The 18,899-nt window shown below is 39.7% G+C and overlaps 2 protein-coding genes across 5 annotated transcripts; one reads left to right on the top strand and one right to left on the bottom strand.

The window, feature by feature from the left end:
• Positions 1–4,342: 4,342 nt before the first annotated feature.
• On the bottom strand, positions 4,343–8,587 carry LOC120796951 (spastin-like). Of its 4 annotated transcripts, none has more exons than XM_040140165.1 (16): positions 8,021–8,587; positions 7,843–7,926; positions 7,675–7,761; positions 7,378–7,544; positions 7,130–7,263; positions 6,930–7,023; positions 6,762–6,836; positions 6,553–6,624; positions 6,358–6,433; positions 6,147–6,238; positions 5,959–6,038; positions 5,806–5,848; positions 5,603–5,682; positions 5,445–5,515; positions 5,301–5,359; positions 4,343–5,187 (listed from the first exon to the last, which is right to left on the bottom strand). In XM_040140165.1, the coding sequence occupies exons 1-16, from the start codon at positions 8,136–8,138 to the stop codon at positions 5,062–5,064; spliced, it is 1,458 nt and encodes a 485-aa protein (XP_039996099.1). In that variant the 5' UTR covers positions 8,139–8,587; the 3' UTR covers positions 4,343–5,061. The 4 variants fall into 4 exon arrangements, with proteins under 4 accessions (XP_039996099.1, XP_039996102.1, XP_039996101.1 ...); XM_040140168.1 differs by having other exon boundaries at positions 5,301–5,341; positions 8,021–8,586; XM_040140167.1 differs by having other exon boundaries at positions 7,675–7,758; positions 8,021–8,586.
• A 3,295-nt stretch (positions 8,588–11,882) lies between these two features.
• memo1 (mediator of cell motility 1) lies at positions 11,883–17,271 on the top strand. Its single transcript, XM_040138978.1, has 9 exons — positions 11,883–12,355; positions 13,646–13,727; positions 13,827–13,895; positions 14,075–14,187; positions 14,677–14,788; positions 15,303–15,445; positions 15,605–15,681; positions 16,339–16,443; positions 16,596–17,271. Exons 1-9 carry the CDS (start codon positions 12,295–12,297, stop codon positions 16,725–16,727), a joined length of 894 nt encoding a protein of 297 aa, XP_039994912.1. The 5' UTR covers positions 11,883–12,294; the 3' UTR covers positions 16,728–17,271.
• The last annotated feature ends 1,628 nt before the right edge of the window (positions 17,272–18,899 follow it).

Below are 18,899 nucleotides of genomic sequence, written 5' to 3'. Positions count from 1 at the left end.
GAGTTACAATCTTAAAAAGGAATGAAATTCTGCTGACGTCCTCAGAAATATGATGATTTATAGTGTTAGATTAAGACAAACAACATTTAAAGGAACTGTTCGATATTTTAGGAAAGAGAGTTAACTGAGAAGAATGATAGCACAAGAATGATAGACACAATCATTGGCATCCTTCACTAATATTTGGTTGCAGAACCTTTGGCAACAATGACATAAATGTTTCTTGTAGCCAAGTAGAAGATTCTTGCAATGGTCTGCTGGTAGTTTCTGCCGCTCTTCCACTGCTATGTGTTTAAGCTCTTTTAAGTTTGCAGGAGTCTTTTTTGCTATGGCATATTTAAGCTCTCTCCAAAGGATTTCAATGGGATTTAGGTCAGGACTCATTCCTTGCCTATGTAAACCGGTCCATCTTTTCCTTTTCAACCATTCTTTTGTGCTGCTGGATGTCTGATGTGGGTCGTTGTCCTGCTGAAAGACCCAAGTCCTTCGCCTCAGACCTAATTTTCTGACACTCCGTAACACATTTCCCTCTAAAATGCCTTGGTAATCTTCCGATTTCATCATTCCTTCAATTTATTCAATGCCTCCAGTACCAGAGGCAGCAAAGCAGCTCACAGCTTGATAGAACCTCCACCATGTTTTACTATAGGTTGGTGATCTTTTGCTTATGGGCTTCATTTGGTCACCTATAAACAAACTGAGGTGCTGTATTCCCAAAGAGCTCTACTTTGGTTTCATCTGTCCATAGAACATTATCCCAGAAAGACTGTGGCTTATCTATGAAAGTTTGTTTTATGACTTAAACTTCTTTATAACATTACAAGTGTTGAAACAGGAATTTCAAAATCTAAGGGCAAATGCCTTGTAGCCTTTAGGATGTTACTTTTTTTGATAATAGCATTTCTGATGCTCTCAGACAGCTCTCTTGTATTCACCATTGTGAAAAAGAAACTGTAAACAATCAGCCCTTTTTCAAGCTGTAAAATCATCATTCATTGGTTAAATCAGGTCATTTGAACACGGAAAATTAAGCAAAGTGGAGTTTTATTTGATTTTAATTTTGTTTGAGGAACTAAATTAAATTCATTAAAGGGGTGCTAATAATTGTGTCTGAGTTTATTATTTCACTATCATGAAAGGGTTTTTTTTCAGTAACCTTTGTACATTTTATTAAAATATTCTGGCTGTACAAATGTTTCATTTGCATTTATTTCTGAAGATATTCTGAATAACATAATGGAAATTCAGGGGTGCCAATAATTCTGACCAAATTCAAATACGTACACATGTACATATCTGAATACCAACACCCCATTTTTTTCCACTCTCACACACCTACCAATACACACACTATATATAAACAGTGAGCAAGAAAAATAAATTTGCTCATAAAAGACAGATGTTGCCATTGGATACAAGATTAGACTCGGCTTCTCGCCTCCCATGAGATAGAACGATAACACTCCCATGGTAAATGAACTTATGTACTGGGTGTGCAGACCAGTGGAACAGTAGCAGCCAGTGCTGGGAAGTGGTCACAGCTCAGTCCTGAAGGCTTACCACTGTTTGAGCCCTGAATCACACCTTTAAACCAAGGGTGATAAAAGGGCCAAATCCCAAATTTTGAAGGAAATCCCTTTCCACCAGCTCAACAATTTACAATCAGGCTTTTCTTAGAAATACTTTAGCTCAGAGCCACCCTCCAGAGTGGAGCTACACACAGTCAGTGCACTGTCTTTTGGTCTTTTAGCCTCTAATGTTCTACTGTAAAACAGAACAACTGACAACTGACATGTCTGGTTTATAATTGATACCTCCACAAACTCAAAGAATAATCCCTGCAGTTCTAGCGGCCTTAAAAGTGAGACACAAGCACACAGTATAACAAAACCCTCACATCCACATACTGTTTTCATAATGGACCACTTGAAGAAACACTCACAGACTGTTAGCTCAGTCAGTGAGAGGTCCTCACTGTGTTGACTATTATTCTACTCTCTACAGGGTGGGCTATTTCACTGGAGGTATCAAATGATCACCTATTCTGTTTTCCCTTGAGTGGATGTAGTGGTCAAAGCATCAATGAGCCACTGTGGAGGTGCAGGACTCTGACACGCAACCAAAAAGGGAAGCTGTCAGTCATCTACATGGTTTAAACCACCTCAATAATACTCTGTCTTCTGTCAGTTCCCAAATTTAAAGCACATCATGTATATATGATCATCTATTTCTACTGTACTTACAGATTGTATGAAAAGAAATTACTTGTAAGAATGCTGATATAAGGTGATTAGCTGATTTTACTACATGTCGCTAGTCTGTCATAATGACCATTTGTTTACTGTGCAGGACCCTCTCAGTGAAGAGTAAACAGAGAAAAAGGTGATGACTAAACCCTAACCCCTAACACTCTCCACTCCTGTCTGGCGTCATGAAAGAAGCTCTTCAGTCATGACAAGTTAAAAAACACACTCCAGCCAACATCTCTCCCTTGAGGGAAAGAGAGTAGTCCTAGGTGTGGTTGCAGCTCTGGGAGAAAGTGTTTTGTATGTTGAAAACTTTTTTTTTTAAATTGCTCCTCATTATAACCTCAAGCAGAGGACAAGCTTGAAGCAAGTTTTCAGCTGCAGAGTCTGTAAACATCTGCAGGAACAGATGATGCAGCTGCTGGGCCACAGAAACCACAGGCAACACCACCAGCTGACCAGAGGAAGGGCCTTTGGGAGCGAGGTCGGATTTAGTGAAATTTTTTAGTGCACTGAAATAAAGATCTATGACTGACCGCAAGCATTTAATGGGCTTGAATCGGCCATGCTTTGACAGCTGGTGACCCCTGTCCAAGTCTCCATTCTTGTTACGGGGCCTTGACCACAGTGCTGCATAATGTAACTCCATTTATCAACACTATGACCGTTTCTCCGCAGCGCGTACATGTATGCACATGTACACACCGAGGCTGTAACTAACCCTAACCCTAACACTCTCCACTCCTGTCTGGCGTCATGAAAGAAGCTCTTCAGTCATGACAAGTTAAAAAACACACTCCAGCCAACATCTCTCCCTTGAGGGAAAGAGAGTAGTCCTAGGTGTGGTTGCAGCTCTGGGAGAAAGTGTTTTGTATGTTGAAAACTTTTTTTATTAATTGCTCCTCATTATAACCTCAAGCAGAGGACAAGCTTGAAGCAAGTTTTCAGCTGCAGAGTCTGTAAACATCTGCAGGAACAGATGATGCAGCTGCTGGGCCACAGAAACCACAGGCAACACCACCAGCTGACCAGAGGAAGGGCCTTTGGGAGCGAGGTCGGATTTAGTGAAATTTTTTAGTGCACTGAAATAAAGATCTATGACTGACCGCAAGCATTTAATGGGCTTGAATCGGCCATGCTTTGACAGCTGGTGACCCCTGTCCAAGTCTCCATTCTTGTTACGGGGCCTTGACCACAGTGCTGCATAATGTAACTCCATTTATCAACACTATGACCGTTTCTCCGCAGCGCGTACATGTATGCACATGTACACACCGAGGCTGTAACTAACCCTAACCCTAACTATCATGACATACCCACAACTGCAATCCTAATCCATTCTATCATTCAACCTGACAGTCAACACAGCAGAACATGGCTTTTATTTTCATTAATAGCAATTTAACGCATTCCACACATCTATGGTTGCAGGCAAAATATTTTCAACTCGAAGCCACGGAAAGTACCCATGGAATGCAAAAACCAAACTGTAGCACCATCTACCTACAAGAGTGAAGCATATAGAGACTTCATGAACCTTAAGTATCCCCAGGTCTGTCCCAGAAGTAAATTAGAAGTGGTATGTTTTGGAGCTTTTTTTCCCCCCCTTTATGAAAAAACGCTTTTCTTGTATATTTCTCTGCATCAAAAACAAATGAGAATATACTTACAGAGCTTTTCTTCTTTCCTTTACGGGATACTTCAAACCTAACAACCCTTACCAATAACATTTTTTTTAGAGATAAAGCCAGCCATTACATGTACAACACATGAAAAGATGTTGGAAGGACAGAAATCCCTGCACTGTGTCAGTGTAGTTTAACTAGTTGGTATTCTGAGTTTCACATGAAAAAGTAGATTGGGGTCACCTATAAAATTACATTGAAAACACCAAATTTGAGTTTTGTTCTTTTATTATATGAATTACCAAAGAGGGAGTAATATGACATGTTTGCTTTTAGGGGGCAACAAAAAGAGGTAAGCACTCATCTGTGTGTGATTCTGCAGTTAGTATACATTTTAAAAGAAAAGACATCTGTTGTCAAAGAAAAAATAAAGCTGGAGACATGTTAATGAATGTATTTATTGATGCATGAGGAAAGGGGGGGGGGGGCATTACAATTCTACTCAATTATTTACTTTTCAACTAAAGGTCGTACCTCCAAAAAAAAAATGTTGAGCAACACTAGTTAATTCCTACTTTCAAATACAAGTAAATTTGTATCTACAAACAAAAGTGCAAATGGAAAAATCTTCTTATAATACAAAAGCACCATATGGTAAATCTTCTCCCAATCATTATCATTCTTGCACGTGTACAAGTACAGAGAGCACTTGGTGATCAATACCATCAACATGTCATTACATCGGGTAACTAATGGATGTGTAAAATAATCTAAATTGGTGAGGTTATGTCAGGATTTACAGAAACTTGCTGCCCTCTTGAGGCAACAGAGAGATCGTCTGTATTTCTGCAGGACAACCATTCCTTGAGAATAATGAATGCAATTTCAAGTAGCAAGACAGTGTTTTCGGAGTGTAATAGCACAGTAATGAAACTCATAAGAATCTTATTAGCAAAGCTTTTCCATAAAACAGGAAATTTACCCATAATGCTTCCAAATGTAATATTTATACATTATACCAATAAGGCTTTACCAACCTAAAAAGGGTTTTTTTCAGGTTTTCAGGTTCAATAATATTAATGACGTTTTGTAACTGTAGATTAAACAGAGGAATCAATTGTTATTTTATTTTCAGTAGCATTTTTTTTTTTTTTTTTTTTTTTTAAACAAGAGACAATTAACCATTAAGTTCAAAAAGCTGTTGTGTCACCAAAATCTTTGTTCCATTTGACATACATATTAAGAGTAGCTTTGCTAACACTGGGTTTGATGCGCTTCAGGGAATCCTCAAAGTCTTTCATCTTGATGTTACGCATCTGTGAATGCACACAAGAGCATAACTATACAGATAAGTACAATTACGTAAAGGTAAATGAGAATTAAAAGCGCTATATGTATTATTGCGAGTACTTTGATAGCGTTATCTCACCTCATTAGCAGCCATACACCGGACTTGGTCTGGTCCTAGCTCTGTGTAAGAGAGATTTCCTATTAAAATCAAGCAGATCAAGCCGATCATGGAGGTAAAAGCATGATTACTTGGTCAAGACAATAATGTGACAAGGGGTCATACCTCTAATTGGCCCGAGTGCAGCATCTTTGGCTAGTGATGTCAGATCACTTCCTGAATATCCTGCAGTCACTCTGTCAAGTTACATATCCAGGAATCAATGCAAAGTAGCATAAAAATGACTTTGTAAAGGCTGTGTGGCATGTAAACACGAAACTCACTTTGCAAGATTGGACAGCTCACATTTGCTCAGTGGATTCCCGTGCTTTCCCAAAAGATTCTTCAGCAGTGTGAATCTTGTCTGGAGAAACGACAGTTTCATAATATAACTTAATGACGGGAAAAACTGAAAAGATCACCTTTCGAAGCTAACGGAAGACACTCATCAGTGTATGAACTGGGAGAAATTTTCCACAGTAAATACCTGCTCATCTGGCAATGCGACATAAACCCTCTTTGCAAAGCGCCTGTAGATAATCAAGAGAAAAATGGTGGTGAAAACAAAACAAACATACGAAAAAACAAAACAATAATGACTGTATTATTATTACTATTCATGTAGGATTGCATAATATACCTCAGTACTGCTTCATCGAGCTCCTGAGGCCTGTTAGTCGCTCCCATTACAAGCACCCTATCATCCCCTCCTGACTGCACCTAAAACCAAGAGTACTGTTGTGAAAATAGCTCCAGTGCTCTCTGAGATAACAAGGGCCTATGCACCACGAAGATGGTCCATGATCAAACTTCAGAGGCTGCTCTTACCCCATCAAACTCAATGAGGAACTCTGTTTTTAATCGACGAGAAGCATCATGTTCTCCCTCCCTCCTTTCACAAAGCAAGCTGTCCACTTCATCTGAGCATAAAAAAACAAAAAAAAACATAACACACTTAGAGGTTTATTTATGATCTTACATATAGGGAATACAAATTGCTATTTGGGGCACATCTACTCTATTTTAGAGTAATACAAACCGATAAAGATGACCGAGGGCTGTAATTCTCTGGCAACTGCAAAAAGTGCTCGTACAAGCTTCTCACCTTCTCCCACCTGTGATGGAGATGACAGGAATGGTTAAAAAACAGCAACACTAAATTTAGTGGAACGTCAAGACCTATCCAGAAAAAAAACAAAAAAAACCAAAAAAAACCAACAAAGTGTTTTCTTACATATTTAGAGGTCAAACTGGCTGCGCTGATGTTGAAGAATGTGGCATTTGACTCGGCTGCAACTGCTTTGGCCTTGTAAGAGGAAGTAAAGGCTGTGATTCAATTGATGTCACTGAGGCAAGACTATTAACAGATATAAGCAAATGATAAAACAGAGTTTGAAGTCTGAATGAATCGGTTTGTTGTGTAGGAAAGAACACTTAACTTACCAGCATGGTTTTCCCATTTCCAGGTGGGCCAAATAAAAGCAAACCACGGGCCGGAGCTCGGAGGCCAGTAAAAAGCTAAGTAGCAAATGGCATTTAAAAAAGTATTACATGAAAATCTGGAAAGCCATAAATATGGTAAGCAGGGACAAAATGTTTATAAGTGATCACCTCTGGTCTTAAGGCAGGTAGAATCACGATCTCTTGTAGTGTTTGCTTGGCCAGATCCTGTCCTGCAATGTCTTCAAAGGATACAGACGCTCCACTACAATGGGCAGAGCAAACTACTTTAACCGCAGCATGTTTCTTTCTATTTGCATGTCAATGAAGGCAAAATTTGTAAGAGTTGAAATAGCATTGCTTCTAAATACCTATCAACAATTTCATTCAGAATCAAGTTGGCCAGTTTGCTATCCACATTCTTGAAGTTTTTCATATCCCTCTTTGGTGGCTGTTTCACCGCTGCAGGTTTCCCGTTTTGAACCTTTCCCGCCCGTGGGGTCACCTTAGCAGGAACAACAGTATCCCGAAAGCATTACACACTTCATCAGAAGTAGACATCTTCAAATAACATAAAAATGGACAACAAAATCTGAGTTTAAAAAAAAAAAAAAATCACCCTTAGATCAGTGGGTCTAGTTGGGGGTCTGACAGCAGTGGAGGTCCTGATGTTAGAGGAGGCACCAGGCACTGCAGGCTGGCTTTTAGGACCAGGCTTTGGTTGTGGAAGGACTTGATCTGACGTCTTCTTGGGATCACTACTGCATTTAGATGCCAGTGTTGCCTCTGTGAAACAAGAACAGTATTGATCTCCGGCGTCCTTCTTTGGCTTGTATAACAAGAACAATTTTATTTTGGTAAAGCTAGTGAACAGAGTCTAGACTTTCGTGGGTCAGACAACCCAGAGGCCACTTACCTAAAAGGGCAAGCCTGTCTTTTGCCATGGTGAGATTGTTAACCATTTTATCTTGAAGTCTCTTTGCGCGGTCATACTGATCTCCTGCTAAACAAACAGGGGGTATTAGGCTAAAGTATGTCAACACCGCACACCATATATACACCCGGATGTTTGTTTGCATGTTACCTTGTCCCGTGATCTCTATGGCAATACCCTTCTCAAGCTCGGCAATACCTTTCTTGTACCACTTCACAGCCTCCTTCTTTTCACCTGCCATCACAGAGAGGGGGGGGTGTTTATTACGAGCTGTCACACACCACATCGCATCGCATCGGCTAATAGCTCATAAACGCAACAAACAAACCTGTGTCATCTTCGTCGATCCTTAATGCCTTCGATATACAATCAAACGCCTGCTTGTGGTAGTTTTTAATAACGTCACCGTTGTCTTTGCTTTTACATACGTTTATTTTGGCCGACATTACTCTCGCGTTGCTGCCTCCTCGTTCTCCTTGTTGACAGCCACTTATAAAAGAGGATACGGTCAAATTTACCCTTTAAAGCGCATTTATAAACGCCTCAATCCGCAGTTGGTTGTTTATAAAATAGTATTTTAGTAGCATATGTGACAGTAATAATGGCTCCTCATCACTGTCACAAACATTTCCACCGCTAGCTTCCGCTTTCCCGTGTGTACGCTTGATAACAGTCCCCAACGTCTCTCCCTCCGCTGACAACAGCGTTGCCAGATGGGAAACGTTAACGTGTCGTACCAGAGGCTTAAAGTTGTCGTGTAGTGAGGAAAAGTATCTTTTGCAAGTCATAACCAAGAGAACAAATAGGCGTACATGTGTCATTTCAGAAAACACGTACTCATTGAGACGAAAGACTTTTTGACACCGCCTACGAATCTAGTCACATTGTTTTAAAAAACAAATCCGGACGCGTATGATGCGGAAGTGGGTGGTCTTTTGAGAGTCGCTGAAAAAAGTGTCCCAACATTGAAAACAAAAGCATAACTGTTCAGTAAACTAGGGGCTATGATAGTAAACTATAAAATCAAGAGTTGTAGCCTGCTCAGCTTCTCCATGGGAATTAAATATATATAACATGCCTACCTTAACAGCTCAAGTTCCACATAGCCTGCGCAGTCTTCAAATAGGCTACTGTGTGTGTCCATTGAAGGGTTATTTTCATGTGTTTTTATATATTATCTTGTTAGGAGACTAAAAGAAAGTGGCCTGTGGTGCTTATTACACTCAGGCGCTGGTACTAAACAGAGGTGTTATTCTGCAAGGAATGCACCCAAAGATATATGGTTGTCTATATGTGACAAACAACCCCTTATATGGAGGCGGCATGACAGTTTGAGAAACTGTCCTTGGGTGCTGTGTAGTGTCTTGTCCTTTTCTACGTCTTTTTTCTACAGATAAGTCGTTAAATAGGTAGAGTCAATCATGTCCAGAGTGAAATGTCTGTACGAGAGGTCTCAGCCAATAAGAAGATGACACAATGTTATTTACAATGTTTGAGAGAATAGTCACTCAGACTTGGTGAACTGATGTGAATGCTGTATGCTCGTCAGGGATGCATAGTCTGTTCCAGAGCTCTGTAAGCAACCTCAATCTTTAAGACACTGCTGTATTTTAATAAATACATACTTCACTTTTGAAGGATGGACTCACAATATAAAATACTTAAAAGGTTCTGATTTGATTAGTGAGGATTAGATTAATGAGGACAGCATGGAGATAGCCTAGACTGATAACAGCAACTATTACTAAGTCTCACAATATGATCAAATTATATAAGGTCAAAAAATGAGATAATTCTCAGGATGCTCCTGCTTTTCCTTCATGCTGCTCCTCATACTGCTGCTGTTTTTTCCCGCTGATGCTCACGCTGACCCTTACCCTGTTCCTCACACCGATCCTTACATTGCTCTTGTGGAGCTGATTGACAAGTACTGGGAGGATTGATCTGAGGAGGACAAGGAGTCTGTTGTGGTGTTATAGAAATTGAGATCAGTGGCCGACTCTCCCCAGGCTATTCGTTTGAGGACTTCCGTTCTGGTAGCTACGATAGCTCCTTGGCAGAGGCCCCTGGATCTCCCTCAACTTCTGTTCTAAGCACAAGGAGGCGCAGGGAGGACAACGGCTGGAAGGGGGGCTTCTGCTAAGAGGCCGAGACGGTCTGATGACAGTGATTCAGACTGACTCTACAGTGGATGGGCTGAAAATCCATACAGCTTGCTGGCTTTCCCTACAGGAGCAGTTTGGAGTGTAGTGGAGTTCATGCAACCAGGAGAACCCTATGGCTGATTTAACAGAGGACAACTGCTACTACTTGAGCTCCTGCCAATGACTTAATATGGCCAAAAAAAAGGTGAGTATGGACTTCTGACTCAAAATTAAAAAAATCGAATTAATCTTTTTTCAAATAATATAATTTATTTTGTAATTCAGAAATTCATCATCTAACTAACCATTATTTATATTTCGCTCCTGTTATCATACTCCACCACCTGAGCTGCTGCTGTACACCTAATGTGGACTAAAAGGTAATAATGAGCTTCTGACTTACAAAGAAAGTCACCTACAGTAGGAGAGGCTTTAATATAAAGACAGCAAATGTAAATTAATGTATATTATTGTGTAAACTGGCTAGATACTGTATGCTGTACTGGTGTAGACGTACTGTACAATATCACTGATTCAGTAATTCCAGTTGATATTAATAACCAAGCAGTATTTCTATTTCTTTTATCTTACACTACCATCTGAGGTGCTGCTATTCACATTGTTTGAAATTATAACGGACAGGGGGTTATTTTATCTTATGTTTTACACAACTTCCCTCCTGCAACAGGCCCAGATTTAGAAAACATATTTAAATTGATTAATAGCTAATTTTAAAAGTCTTTGATCATTACATCTCTTGGATATTTCTCAGCCAATCAAATTGCTGGGAAAGGGCTAAAGAATAAGTACATCCATACGTCACTGAGAATTGTACAAAATTCAAGTAATAAAATCAAAACTAAACAGAAACAGTAAACAAAACAAGTGCAATATAAGCAAATAAAAAGTATGGGAAAGTGAACAGGGAAAATGGTCCCATTTAAATGGCTAAATTCTTAACATAGGTCAAAAGTTTCTCGTCATTCTTCTTAAATTACTGGAGTGAAAATGTGTTTTTTTGTTTTACTGAAACAGCTACTAGATAGGCTATGTATAGCCTTGGTGACATAACAAAAACAATATTAGTAATTTGATGGACACAAATGATTGAAAATGGTATTTATTTCATGGATCTGGTTTTTGAGATAGTCCATTTTTTATATATATATTCAGTTTCAGGATACATTTGAGTGATACAATATGTCACTGATTGTATGAAATGGGAACTTATTAGTTTGTTTTAAGGCTTTTAGTCAATGAAGTTTTGCTTATCAGTTGGAAGTTGGGGAGTTGTCTGACTCTGCCATGTCCACAATAAAGTGTACTGGAATAACCCTTGATACGTTTAAATTTTCTGGAAATGATTTTTATTGAATAATTAAGCCCCGTCTACTAAATTTATCAGTGATGACATATTTTTCAAAGTTTTTATGACTATATTGAGAATTGCTTCTGTATAAATTAAATGACACATCATACAATGGGCCTTTGACTTGACATGTTATATTTTCCTATCTCACTTTCCCCATCTTAGTAAGTTGAACTTTTTTTTTTCTGCAAAAAGATCTACATTCACAAACATCAAAGCACAGGATAAATGGTACATGTGTTTTTAGATGAGAAAGAATAAGCACTGAGTAGAAATTCTTCCTTTTCAAAAGTCTTTAAGCACTGAGATGATTGTCTTGTATAAATGCAAAAAAACCGGTTTAGTTTTCTTTCATTTAAATTTGTGAATAAATAATATAGGCAGTTTCCGGTTATTCAATACCAAATCACTTTTCTTATAATTTGAATGAAATAGCAAACACCACTTTTCTCTTGTGAGAGGGGCACGCAGCGGACTTCTGCTCGACATCCTGCTGACAGTCCTGTTTCAGTTGTCACCCTGTACCCGCTCACCTGACGGGCAAAGCAATTTCATAACCAAACCATCATTTTAGTAACGGCCGCGCCTCCTGGATTTTTACACAAATCACGTTGTGCTTGCTAATCCAGCAACCAATCAGAATGCTCTTGCTTTGCTGTGATTACCGTTGTCAGAGACGCCCCTTACCTGGCTAGACAGACAAACCAATAATCCTCAGATCCCGACTGTGACAGTTTTTGGTGTTGTTCTTCTGGCTGTTTAGTATTAGCACATTACAAAGATTTTGTAGTTTGTGCCTTTCCAAATTTGCATGATAATTTCGCCAGGCTGGCTAACAAACTGACTGTTTGCTGCTCTATCTGGCTAATTTATTAACCGGTAACAACACAGCGGCCAGCTGACTGAGCACTGAGCTTGCTAGACTGCTAACCCAGCTGTCTCTACAGTCGGGCTGCCCTTTGTCTTTACAAGCAAGTGAGCTATAAGGCGTTGTTTCTTCTCTGGGTTATCTAACACCGGCTTTTGCAGTTTTATTTTTTTCGCCTGACAAGATTTAAGCAAACCAAGATAGGCGGCTTGGGAACCAAGATGTCGAACCGAGTGGTGTGCAGGGAAGCAAGTCACGCCGGGAGCTGGTACTCTGCTTCGGGTAACTGTCAACAGAACACCGTCCGCGTTAGCACGCTAAATGCTAGCTGGCTGATGTTTTCCTTTTCATGACAGTGTGTAGAATTGGTTTTGTTGGCTTTTTATTTTTTACAACCCTCGTTATTTTGAAAAACTGTCGAATTCATAGATTGCCACAGCAGACGGTGATAGCTAACGTTAGAGTTGTAACGCTAATCTGGTTGATGAAAAGTCGGCTAGCTAACATTTAGCTGGTATTGACTGCCTCATCTCTGGTGTCCCGTTTGGTGTATGGTTGGTTTGAGCTTATTCAGCACTTCCTCCGCGGGTGGTACATTGAAATGTTTCCAAACAAACGAACATATGCTCCTCAGCATTTTTTGACAAGCGATCAAACCTATAAGATCAACAATAGCTAACTTGGCTAATATTGCAGAACTTCCTGGCCTACCTGGCTAGATTAGATATTTTCCGAAAAACCCTGCCAGCAACTGTTTTAACTGAAGCTGCCAGTGGTCCTGTTGGTCTCTGATCCTGGCTCGCTTAAGTGTAGAAATACTCTCTGCCATGTAACAAAGGACTGGGTAGGGCAGGGCTGAGCAGAAAAACTGAAGGTTCATGTTGCACCCCTTCCCCCATTTCAATAGCTAGCCGCTAGTTTCTCTCTGTTCACCCTGCAAGCCTGCCTGTTTGTCCTTTTTAAGCTTACTTTACTGCATTGTTAGTAATAACCGTCTTCGACTGAATAAATACGGTAGTTAAACACTACAGAAGATGTAGATGAAGTTTAGAGGAACAATAATATGTCGATAAGCCCATCTGAATGCTGAGCTATTGTTAATCTCCCCTGATCCCGATGTCCTTGTTCATTTTTACAAAACTAATTATATCGGTTGTTTGTTTTTCCTGCAGATTAATGGATTTATATAATTTAGCTGCCTTTGATTGATGTTGACATGACGTTAGCAGCTCTGCACACTGGTAAAGAGTAACACTGGTAATTTAAAGTTCAGTTCAAAAGTAAACCAGGGCAGTGTGTTCCAGTATAGTCAAAAGTAAGGGAATTATTACAGCGATAACAACTGATAACATAAATACCTTGATCTTAGTGATCTATGCTTGTGGCTTTCTTGTTTCCCATTAATCAGACAGGTCTGTTTTTACTGATATTTGTTAGTGCTGTCCCCTTATGTCATTCTTAGTCTTGTAAGAATCCATAGAGAGAGCAGTATGAGTTGGTAGGTCCTCTTCAATAAGCCGGTCATATGAAATAAACATATTATTATTTGTTTTTTAAATTCTACCTACTAAGGATCCCAGCTGAACGCACAGCTTGAGGGCTGGCTGTCCCAGGCACAGTCCACGATCAGACCTGCTAGAGCCATCATAGCGCCGTAAGCACACGTTTGCAGTTGGAAGAAAATATTATCTGAACATGTCAAATGGTATCTGTGATACCATCTCATTCTAAATTGACATGTTTTTGTTTGCAGCCATGCTGGGTATACCTACTGCGGTGCTTGTGCAGCACATGCCTACAAGCAGGTTGATCCCTCTATTACGTAAGTCATTCAATTGTCTGTCTCTTTTTGTTATTTAAGAAAATGCTTTGTATGACTGTTTCTTATCTTACATTACCCCCCACAGAATGAACAGATGTTAGTTTAGATAGTGGAATATAGTGCCGGTGGTGTGCCTCTTCTGATTTGAGTGAGTGAGATAAAGTCCTGTTGCCCTTCAGTCGTAGGGTGTTCATCCTGGGACCTTCACACCATGTGCCCCTCTCCCGCTGTGCCCTGTCACCTGCAGACATCTATAGAACACCTCTCTATGACCTGAGAATCGACCAGAAGGGTACTTGTACTGTTTTCCACTCATTGCATTGTGATTTTTCTATTTTTGTGTGTGTGTTTGTTGCTCAGTCTCACATGTCAACACAATTATTTAGGAAGGTATTTCAAGGGTGATGTAAGGCAGTCCACAGTTTGGATTGCTGTTTAGGTTTGTTAAGTTTTTTTCAGTCATTTTGCTCTTGAAAAAGGTGAAAAATACAACCATATAGCTGTGTTTGACCCTTGTATTATTACTATTCAAGTTTAGACTGAACAGAGCTCCAACATGCAGACCTCAAGCAGTCTTGGGAGGTGAAACACTTTTAATCATCTTCCAGGGACCAGACAGTTCCTGGACTCTTAGGATAAAGGCTTTCTCAATTATGAGCTTTCACTCAGCGAGGCACTTGACAGGATTCCCAGTTTAAACGATCTCCAAAAATGACTTAATCAGTAGACATGGCCATGATAAGATGCGCAAATTAAAGTGAAACTCACCTCTGTTTTACAGTTTATGCTGACCTCTGGAAAACTGGGTTGTTTGAGCGGATGAGTCTGCAGACAGATGAAGATGAGCACAGTATTGAAATGCACTTGCCTTACACTGCTAAAGCCATGGAGAGGTAAATCACATAGGAGTCGCATTCACTGAACTAAAGAAACAAGAACTCAGTATACTAGCTCTTTTAGTTCTGTTCTTTTTTTATTTTCTTTCTAAACATACTATCAACCAGAATCACAAGGGTGCAGGGACACATAGCAAGTGTGATATGCATAATAGATACAGCCTTCTGTTAGGTTAGGAGGAATCAAAGCAATTTTCTTGGTTCAGTAGAGCAGAGATTAGTTTGCATGAAGTGAACCAAGCGCAGTAGCTCAACGCATATTGTCCAGACGAGTTTAACTAAAACCTGTGGAGAAACATTAGTAATGTGGGTGTTGCTTGTAGGGTATAAAGGTGCAACTTGTGTCAGCCTATCACGCAGCAGGCTGGACTGTTCCTATTACTTTTCACTGATGGATGTTCTAACTGTATTAATGCAGATTTTATTTCCATCCATGCCCATTGCACAGAATTTTGACATTGAGGTGGAGTTATTGTACTCAAGTTGTTAACTCAATATTCTGATGTTGCAGCCACAAAGACGAGTTTAGCATCGTCCCTGTGCTTGTGGGTGCCCTGAGTGAATCTAAGGAACAGGAATATGGGAAGCTGCTCAGCAAGTATCTGGCAGACCCTTCCAACCTTTTCATCATCTCATCTGACTTCTGCCACTGGGGTAGGTACTGACAAATAAAACCAATGAAAATAACACCCATTCCCTGCGTTTATCCTGCCAGTAAAAGTATGGTTTGTGATCTTGGAAAATTCTGCCCCAAGTGTCATAAATGTGACGTGTCTGTGTGCGGCTTTGTATATATCCTTTTCTCCTTTGAAGGTCAACGCTTCCGCTACACATACTACGACGAATCTCAAGGGGAGATCTACAGGTCTATTGAGCACCTTGATAAAATGGTAACCCCAGAGAAATATGACTCAAATATGAGAACACTTGTCAAATAAAATATGTGAAGAACAGTTTTTGATTATCTTCAGCCGCTTGCATAGCTGTTATGGTAATGAAGAATATGTTCATAGACATTAATGTTACAATGAATGATAGCATTGGCATTTTGAATACCTCGTGTGCTCTTGATGTGACTTGATGTGTACTTATGACAATGTACCTGCTGTGAATACATTATGTTTCAGGAAGTTTAAAAAACAGAAGGAAACAGAGAGTCATAGAATTTTCCTTTTTCTTGTGATAAGAAAGCTTGATTTCTTGAACACAGCCTACGGGAAGTACTGCTTTTAGAAGATCATAAGAAAAGAAACCTTTTCTAGAGATGACAAAATACGTGAGTGTAAAGTAAACATAATTACCTTGAGAAATGTGACATAACAAAACAATTTGAAACATTAAAAGTACTTGTCCTCATGTATATATTACATAGACAAGCAGGTCGAAAATGTAAAAAAGAATTAGTTTTGATGTAATTTCTTTAAAAAAGATAACCTGCCTTTAAAAATAAATAGTCTATATTTTTAGGATTGTTTGAAAAATGTAAAGATGTGAGGGCACATTAAAGTTTTATGACTTTTGTTCCACTTTCTTTTCTGCTTGTGAAGGGGATGGGCATTATAGAGCAGCTGGATCCCATGTCTTTCACCAACTACTTGAAGAAGTACCGCAACACCATCTGTGGGCGTCACCCGATTGGAGTGCTGCTAAATGTAAGTTCCACAGAAGAAGAGACTCACCCGGTGTGTCAGTATTTAATTGCTGGTGGTGGCTCAGGTGACTGTATGCTAAGCCCTGCCCCCCCACACACTTGGCATGCCGCATGATGCGAATCAGTGACCAAGGGGATGTTTCTGTTTTGCAGGCTGTGGCTGAGCTGAGGAAGTCTGGTTTAGAAATGAACTTCACTTTCCTGAACTACGCCCAGTCAAGTGAGTGCAGGAACTGGCAGGACAGCTCCGTGAGTTATGCTGCCGGGGCACTCATCGTTCATTGAGGTCGACTTTCGCAGGGGCCACTGCAGCGCCGCTGCCCTGTCCTTACTATCTATCGCCATAACCTGACCCAGACACCCACCCCCTCAACCCACTCCCAGTTCTGCCCACTTTTTGCAGGAAGGACCTAGACACTCGAAGCCAATACAGTCTTCTTTCTCTGTCTCTCCCTCAGCTCTCCTCCGCCTTTCTCCACCCTCCTCTCAGTTTGAAGTGTGTCTCAGAGCTTTTGGTAGATGCATTCTGAAGTGCAGTTTTGAGATTATGTTGGAGCAAATGGTTTGAGGAGATAGGAAGAGTGCGTATTAATTTGGCTCGGAATAAGCGTTGGGAGGGGGAAATCTTATTTGGGTTTTTACAAGGACTGTACATGTCCTCTTAGTCCCTTTTTTGTTTACCTGACAAATGATGGATTTGAGATGTAATGCAATCTTTACGTTTGGACTCTTGGCAATCTGTGCTCATGTAATTTGCCTCAGAAAAGGATTGAAAATAAAACTGCAGATCTTAAAGGAGAATACTGAAATGCTGCCAGATGAAAATGAAGTGAGTGTTTTGACTGACTGCTTTAAGCTACGTGCAACTTAAATTTTGAAAACAGTGTCATAGGGAATTTCCATTACTATGTTGCATAACATATATTGTAGTTGCTAACAAAGGGCTACAACCAACAAAGTTCACCAACCCCCTGTACAAAACCAAAAACAATATTACTCTCATATTAGTTTGTTAAATATTTTCTTTAATTCATATTCTATTCTTTTTATTTCTCCCTTTTTTAGTAATATTTGACGTAATAGTATTTACTCAAGTAGTGTGTAGATTTGAACAAAAAGCAGTGTTGTCAGTAGAGCTCTAAAGCCAACACTTTTGGTTTGCCCGTTAAATAAGTGTGTGCAACACTGCTCCCAAATTCCAATCATACTCTTGTAGCATAATAGATATGTTTTGCTACAGCCAGACTGGAGCTGTGGGTGCCACAGAAATGTAATCAAAGCTGGATATTGTGTAAATGACACCAACATTGACACCTCTAGTCTTTGTTTACACTGCCACCCTGAATCTCTGTAGTTATTGAATAGTCAGTATAGGAGACTTGAGCAAAGATTTCTTTTTTGCTACGCGTGTAGAAAATGTATTTTGTTACACATACAGTTCTGTAACAGCAGCAGCAAAGTAGTGAGGTGGTAAAGGCCTAGATGGTCTGCTTAAATTGTAGGAACTGTCACTAAATCTGTTCACTAGGTAGTAATTTAGAGCTCTTTTGTTAATGTGTTTTGATTTAAGAATGCCAAATGTTATTGGGAAGGTTTTAGTCTTCATCCTTATTTAAAGGTTAGTTTTCCAGGTTTGTTACTTCTTAATGAATGAAAATGCACTTCAAAATTACTCTTTAGGCAGTAGGAGTATCAGTTATGCAAGTAATAGAGTTCTACAATCAGCACAAAGTCATAATGATTTAAGGTTTAAGAGTCTATCCAGAAAAGTGACAGATGTTGCTCCCTGCTCTATTTTGGATTTATTGGATGTGAATCTGTTAAGAAATGAATGTCTCTGTTGTGAAATATCAAGCAAAATGATCAGTTTTTAACAAATGAAAAGAAAATGTTTCTTTAGAGTTATTTGCTGTGTAGTCCTGCTGCCTGAAATAATTCTGTAATATTTTCATAGATTAACTGATGATTCATAGTGGCAGTGTAGGCTTTCAATGACAGTATGGATATAAGCAGCACATGTTGTCTGCTGTCCTGTCATTTAGGATTTTAAAATCCCTTATCACTGACTGACTTGCTACTGAAGTCAAGTATTCCCATTGAAATGATGCAGTCCTCTGACATTGGTCCCCCTCTCTCAGTTGAATAAGCATTAAGCTACAATATCTGGTTGAACCGAGTGAGCACAGATTGAAAGATGAATCCCAAGACTCACTTGACCTCTGATGTTAATTTAAGGGAAACTAGTTAAGCATGACACACTGTGCTATTGTGCCTTTTTATCACTGTTGCACATATATACATATAAAGCGTATTCTCACTTTTAGTCTTATTGTAGAATGTGTACTTTCAGTTTTGGTTTTTCCACATGTACCCTCCCCCTTGCCTAGTGCCCAACAATGTCTCCAGCTCGCCCAGCACTCCGGGAGTGTGTGACCTGTCCCTCTCATCTGTTGGTCT

This window comes from Xiphias gladius, chromosome 11, assembly GCF_016859285.1.
Source record: "Xiphias gladius isolate SHS-SW01 ecotype Sanya breed wild chromosome 11, ASM1685928v1, whole genome shotgun sequence".
Classification (NCBI taxonomy): Eukaryota; Metazoa; Chordata; class Actinopteri; order Istiophoriformes; family Xiphiidae; genus Xiphias; species Xiphias gladius.
The sequence above is the reverse complement of the archived record's forward strand: the minus strand, read 5'-3'. Positions and strand labels throughout refer to the sequence as shown.